Below are 6,984 nucleotides of genomic sequence, written 5' to 3'. Positions count from 1 at the left end.
ACTGTCCAATGGCTTTCCCAGAATTAGGAGGCGGGGTGGGCAGGAGAGGTTTGTTGATAAACCCCGAGCCACGTGAGGGGAACAAATCAGAAGGCGCCCACGTGAGCGCATGCGCAGTGAGTATCTGACCTACACGCAAGCGCGCCCGGCTGGACGGAAGTCAGGGTTGCACGTGGGATGTGGGGCAATGGAGGGGGCTATGCGTTCTGACGACAAGGTCTGCACTGAGACTGGCATAGAGTCTAGCTCTCGGGGTCCCGGGTGCAGCCTCAGGCACTTTGCTTGTGAACAGAACCTGCTGTCCCGGCCGGATGGCTCTGCTGCTTTCCTGCAAGGTGAGTACCTAACCCAGGCAGATACTGCCCGAGCCATAGTTACCTAGGTCATATTTGTTTTGAAGACCGGTTAAAGTGTGCTGTGCAATGGAGTACCCACCTCCCAGCGATGTCACTGGCTAAATGCCCTTCCTGCGCTGATGCGGAACAGCTTACTAGATTGATACTTTTAAATAGGGCGGACCTACATCTCTTCCTCGCTGCTTGAACCCAGGCCCTCAGTACTTGAACCCAGGTACAGTGCTTGCTTGAGAGCTAAGCAAGCACTGTACCGTTGAGCTATATGTTTCGCTCTCAACTAGCATTCTTTTCACATGGAATAGAAAAGAAAATTTGAGTACATGGTGGGGTTTTTTGTTTCTTTTTTGGCTGCTTTTTTTGTTGTTGTTTTTGTTTTCCGGTACCGGGAATAGAACTCACGACCTCGCGTAATCCCCAGCCCCTTTTGGCTGCTTTTGATTTGTTAATTTGTGTGAGTTTTGGGGCTGGGGATTTAGCTCAGCGGCAAAAGCGCCTGCCTGGCAAGCGCAAGGTCGTGAGTTCAGTTCCCGGTACCGGAGAAAAACCAAAAACCAAAAAAAAAAAAAAAAATTTGTGTGAGTTTTGCTCCTGTAAAATGCATCTATTATTAGGAGTTATGGTCAGAAAAGCTTGGAAGCTACTGTTCAAATCCAGTATCTTTAGGTTCAGATGGTAAAACTGAGGTCCAGAGAGGTTAGCAAGATCACTTGGGGTCACAGAGCCAAGAGGAGGCGGACCAGACTAGAGGCCAGGCTTTTTATTTCCCAGGTCTTACCTCGCCTCACCTATTCACATCCACTCTGGGGAAATAAACAGGCTTCTCCTAGAGATAGATCCCTTTCTTGGGTGTTTGGACTGCTGCACAATTTGGAGAAAGAGACCTAGGCTGGAGGAAGCTTTGGAAAAAGAAGTTGAAACCACCTCCAGTGATGGAAAAGTTAGCTGTTAAGGAGAACTTCCTGTTAAAATTACTAATGCCAGTTAAAGGCGTATGTTCTGTGTGTACCAGTGTCCTAAGTATTTTAAGTGAATCGTGCCATTTAATCCTTACAAGAACATTATGAGGGAGGTACCACCATTACCTCATTTTATAGATGAGTAATTCAAAGCAGAGAAGTAAAGTGGCTGCTTGAAGAATTATTGCCAACAAATGACGGGGTGCCCGTACTATTAAGTGCTGCACGTTGGGCCCTAGAAGCAAGGAAGGTATGGCTGAGGCCTCCTCCGCTGTCTCCCCAGGTGATACCTCCGTCCTGGCTGGTGTGTATGGACCAGCAGAGGTGAAGGTCAGCAAAGAGATCTTCAACAAGGCCACTCTCGAAGTGATCCTGAGGCCGAAGATCGGGCTGCCTGGTAATTAACTGCGTCCGAATGAACTGCTGAAGGTCCAGACTGTTGAGACCTTGCTGGCTCCTGCCTGCTTTTTGCTGTCCCTACTTCCTCCTCTCCCACCCCCATCTTCCTTCAGCTGCTTCCGCCTTCAGCTTTCTGCCTCTGTGTCTCAGTTTGTCACTTTTTTCTATCTTCTCTTCAGCTCCATTTCCCCTTCTTTGCATTCACTTTTTTATCCTGTCTTCATTCCCCATCAGATGGGCCCACTGGGTTTGAAGCAGCTGTGGGCAGCAGCCCACGACATGGTGACTCCCAGATGGCTAGTAGCCCCATTGGTGGGGGTCAAGGATAGCAGGACTGGGTAGGTGGCAGTCAGACCCTGCCTACTTCCTGCTGTGAATCCTATCACCGTGCAAGTGCTGCAGTATCCCAGAGTAGCCCCTGCTGAGGGCTTTCCTCCAGAGGATGGGGCAAGTGGAGGGCGGTGAGCTGGGAGGAAGGAAAGAGTTTAACAACTGCTCCTTGATTTCCCCAGGTGTGGCTGAGAAGAGTCGGGAGCGACTAATCAGGAACACATGCCAAGCGGTGGTGCTAGGAGCCCTGCACCCCCGCACCTCTATCACAGTGGTGCTGCAGGTCGTCAGTGATGCTGGCTCCGTATCCTTTCTTCAGCTGCCCCCAAGAAGTGCTCCCAGACCTCCCTGATGACTTCCCTTCCGGTAGCCCTGGAATATGACACATGACCACTTACTGTGTGCCAGGCAGTGTTCTGAGCATCTTCTACCTTGCTAATTTAATCCTCACAGCACATAAATCAGGTACCTTTATAAGCCCTGTTTAAGTGGGCCCAAACCACCTGGCTGTGGAGGCTGAACACTCTGGGAGGTGACTGTTCTCATGTTCCCATGCTTTGGGTGAGGAATGTGAGGCCCAGGGAGGGAAGTAGTTTGCCCAAGCTGGAAGGCAGCACAGGCAGGCCTCAAGCCCAGGCCTGCCTCACTCCAGAGCTTGTGCCTTTGACCTCTACTCTGTACCTTAGTGTGGGGTTTCAGGCTCTCAGGACTGAGGGAGCCCCCAGCAGGCAGAGAAGCTGGCTCAGGAGCTCAGGAGCTCAGCCTGGGTCAGGAGCTGGCTGTGGTTTAGATGAGTAAAGTTTTGATGGACATTTCCAGAGGGAGTTGCTGGGGTGTGGCCCTGCACGTGGCAGGCAGTTTATGACTGAGGTGAGAAGACCTGTTGTGTCCCATTTTACAGAAGTGGAAACTGAAGCTCAGAGGAAGTGACAAAGGATCAGTAGCAGAGCTGGAACTGATAGGTTCTAAAGCTACAGCCTTTGTCCACTCTGCTAAACCTGGGAAAGGTGTAAGGAAACAGAGGCAGCCAGCTGACTGATTCCCAGCCTGTGAACCCCCTGGGGCAGCAGCAGTAATGGCGCCATTGCCTGGTATAGTGGCGGCCTGCTAACAGCAATTCCCATGCCGGGCCTGGCATTACCACTGCCTCCTGCCATGTGACCTTGGGAGGCTCCTTGCTCTCTCTGACCATGTTTTGCAGAAGCTTGGTACCTAATTTAATATATGTCTATTAGCTAACACTATGGCCCCCATAGTGTTGGCTAATAAGGAGAATAAGCTAACCAATAAGGACAATAAGACTCAGAATAAGTCACTTACTCAAGGTTATACAGCTAAGAGGTGGCAAGGTCACATATGGAATTGGGGTTCCTTGATCCCAGAGCTACCTATCCACTCTGCAGTTCCGTGATCAATTAGTGATGTCTGCCACAAGCAGAGAGAGATACAGGCGTGGATGTGCTCTGCCTGCCAGCCCCCAGTAGGCACTCCTTAACTGCTCCCGTGGTGCTCAGCTCCTGGCCTGTTGCCTGAATGCTGCCTGCATGGCATTGGTGGATGCAGGTGTGCCCATGCGGGCTCTCTTCTGTGGAGTCACCTGTGCCCTGGACTCTGATGGGACCCTGGTGCTGGACCCCACAGCCAAGCAAGAAAAGGTAGGTATAAAGTTCAGAGTGGCAGAAGGGCTGTGGCCAGATGGCTCTCCCTGTCTTCCTCCAGGCCTTGTTCCTTTGCAAGTCATTTGGCTCGCGCACCTCAGCCCCACTTGGCAGGCAGTCCTCTCCTTAGCAGAGTTCATTCAGCTGCAAGTGCTAGAACTCCAGCACAGACTTGCGCAAGCCAAACAAGGGGTGTATTGGCTTTCATTCCTGTACTCTGAAAGAGCAAAAGTCTAGCTAGAATCAGGACTTCAAACACCATTTCCTTGCTTCATTTCTTGTCCTTGCTTTTTTCTGTTCTCTTCTTTTTTTTGAGACAGGGTCCCACTGTGGACCCGAAGCTGTTCTTTTTTGTGTGTGCGTTCTTGAGACGGTCTCACTGTGTAGTTCAGCCTGGCCTTGAGCTCACTTTGTAGCCCAGGCTGGCCTTGAACTTGCAGCGATCCTCTTGCCTCAGCCTCCCGAGTGCTGGCATTTCAGGCATGCACCACCATGCCTGGCTGTGCTACCCTCTTAAGAGGCTCAAAAGCAAAGGGGAAGGGCGGAGATCTCTTATCATCTCCAGTTCGCAGTATCCCAGAGCTGTTATTCTCTGGCGTTTTCTTCCCAGTACTACCTTGGTCATAACCAGTCAGGAAAATGAGACACCCGTGGGATATAATGGAGAGGAGTGGGAGAGACAGTGTTGGAAGAGTTGGAAGGGTAGAATGGGAAGAAGGGGTGGTACCTGAAACCACTGGCCTCAGGCTGAACCTGTGTGCTGACTCCTGCCCTGTGCTATTGGAGACATTGTGGCACTTGGTTCTGAATGCACAAAATACGTCCTGCCGTTCCTGCCTGCGGAAGGGCAGAATCCACCTCACCTCACAATTGGGCAATTGCCATGGTCAGAATGAGGACCAGGCTTGCTTTGCTCAGCTCTCCTGGTCTCCCCCCAGATTACTGGTAGAACCCAATGGCAAGGGAGTCTGGAGAGTATAGTCTACTGGCCTCCAGGCCCTGCCTCCGAGAGCAGGGAAGGTAGAGGCACCAGGTAAATGACCAGCACTGTGGCTCCCTCTATGGGGCAGAAAGGCTGTGGTCAGATTGAGGGGCTTGAGGAGCCATTACAGAGGAGAGGCGGAGAGAGCCGTTACCCAGGGTGGGGTACCGCGTAGACAAAAAGCTACAGCTGATACTTGAGCACTGGGCTGTGGAAAGGTGAAGCCTTTAGGCCAAAGTTCTGGAATCTTTCCTGGGACTGGGTTTTGTCTGAGAGGAAGGTCCCAGGTTCCCCACCGCCTTCTCCCTCTTATCCCTAGGAGGCCCGGGCAGTCCTGACCTTTGCTCTTGACAGCGTGGACCGGAAGCTGCTGATGTCTACCACCAAGGGGCTCTATTCTGATGCTGAGGTGCCAATGTGGGGATGGGGTGAAGGCCAGAACCTCCCCTCCCACCTTGACATGACATGTAGTCCCAGTTCTGCATGCTGAGAGGCTTAGGGAGGACCCCTCCCTTGTACCCCTGTCTGTAAAAGAGAGGGAGTTTTCAGGCTTTGTAGCCGTGGAAACCTTTGTGGAAATTTTGGAGGGAAGCCCAGTGCATGAGAGGAAAAGAGAGGAAGCTCAGTTTGAAAGCAAGAGGCAGAGCAGCAGAAGGCCTCCGGCCCCCAGCTCACAGCAGTGGCCTGCGCGGAATTCTGGGTCTGTACAGACCAGAGTTTGCAAGGGTTGGGCCAAATGATCCCCAAGAACGTTTCTAACCTGGCTGCCCTTTGAATCTAGGAATATGGCAGTAAAGCTCTGGGGGCCTCTGGTTCTATAGCTTTGAATCCCAGGATCTCTTCAGTTCCGTGAGCCCTAAGGCCCCATAGCTCCTCAAAGCTAAGTTCTTTCCAGCGCATGTCAAATAATCCCCTCACCAGCTGCCTCACCTGAGATGGCGAGAGGGGATGGCAGGTTTGGGGGGTCTGGGAGTCTGTGGGGCTGGGGGGACCTCTCAGGCCAGCTGGACTGTGGGTGGGTGGGTACAGGGCAAGGTCCCCAGCATTGACCGGCCTCTCTCCTCACAGCTCCAGCAGTGCCTGGCTGCGGCCCAGACTGCCTCACAGCACGTCTTCCGCTTCTATCGGGAGTCACTGCAGAGGCGCTATTCCAAGAGCTGAAGCAAGCCAGGGCAGGGCGCCGCTCCCACCATCACCTCCACCCACTGGCTCAGCCTGAAGCAAGCCAGCAGCCCAGCCTTCTCTCTGTCCCCATGTGCCCATGTTGGCTTCTGGTCCCATCGCTGCTGGGGCTCTGGGGGATGGGTCTTAGCAACAGACTCCTGGTCCCTGACATCCGTGGGCCAGCGCGGCATGACCCCCGCCCCTCCATAAGAACATTAAAGGAAGCTCACTGGTATTGAATGAATGAGTCAGTGCCCACTGAGCACCTGTGATGTTGGGCCTCAGCCCTGGGTGCTGAAAATCCCAGTGAACAAGAGACCCAGGCCCCGTGTTCAGGAGCCGTGGACCCAAAATTGGTATTTTTCAGATGATGGTAAAAGCTATGACAAAAATCCGTGGGTAACAAGTTTGAGATCTTAGTTTGGGGAGGGCAAACATAACACAATCCAGGGATACCTTCGTGGGCAGGATGACGTCTAAGGGAGTGCTTGGGTAACATGGGGGGAGATCCTTCATGGGTTATGGGATAGCCAGGCAGCAGTTTTGGCTCGCGTGGGGTGAGCAAAGCAGGAGAGGGAGGTGGGCCAGTCTGGGGGAGGGACAGGCACAGCATAAACACTGGGCCTCTGGGGCCACAGGAGGAATCTGGTCCTGAGTACTCCTTTAACCCGCCTGTTAACCCGGTATAGTCCCTGCGTAAAGATGACATAAGCTCAGAAGCTAGTTAGCTGCTTAAGGTCTCCAGCTAACTTGCTGTGGAACTAGGGTCCCACCATGTTGAGAAGCCCAGGGAGACACTAGTGCACTGGGAGTTCCCCATCCAAGGCTCCCTGGTGCTCAGGAGTGGTAGCACTGCCTAGGGGGTGTTTGGAAATATGCGGCAGGCATATTTAAGTTGTAGGTGGACCACTTCCCACCTCCCAGGACAGTTAGTGGGCAGGGGCCAAATGCAAAAGGCAAATGTCTGACAGCTGGGCCACAAGGGGGCGGGATCAGCAGGCATGACGCAGGGGCCTAGGTTTCACAGGTCCAGCCCTCTGCTGTGTGCTTCCCATCTTGAACTAGTTCACAGAAGCCACTTGATTGCCCCAGTGGACAGACATCCTCGTTCCCAGGAACCAAGAGGGAAATGTGCAAAT

The 6,984-nt window shown here is 52.9% G+C and overlaps 1 protein-coding gene across 1 annotated transcript; it reads left to right on the top strand.

Moving 5' to 3' along the window:
- The first annotated feature begins 108 nt into the window (after positions 1 to 108).
- Positions 109 to 6,085, top strand: Exosc5 (exosome component 5). The gene is made up of 6 exons (XM_005412347.2): positions 109 to 335; positions 1,596 to 1,709; positions 2,224 to 2,345; positions 3,556 to 3,696; positions 5,001 to 5,090; positions 5,750 to 6,085. The coding sequence occupies exons 1-6, from the start codon at positions 110 to 112 to the stop codon at positions 5,840 to 5,842; spliced, it is 786 nt and encodes a 261-aa protein (XP_005412404.1). The 5' UTR covers position 109; the 3' UTR covers positions 5,843 to 6,085.
- Positions 6,086 to 6,984: the final 899 nt, after the last annotated feature.

Source organism: Chinchilla lanigera, unplaced genomic scaffold (genome assembly GCF_000276665.1).
Source record: "Chinchilla lanigera isolate Chin_1 unplaced genomic scaffold, ChiLan1.0 scaffold00154, whole genome shotgun sequence".
Lineage (NCBI taxonomy): Eukaryota > Metazoa > Chordata > Mammalia > Rodentia > Chinchillidae > Chinchilla > Chinchilla lanigera.
Note: the sequence above shows the minus strand (reverse complement) of the source record. Positions and strands in the feature narration are given on the sequence as shown.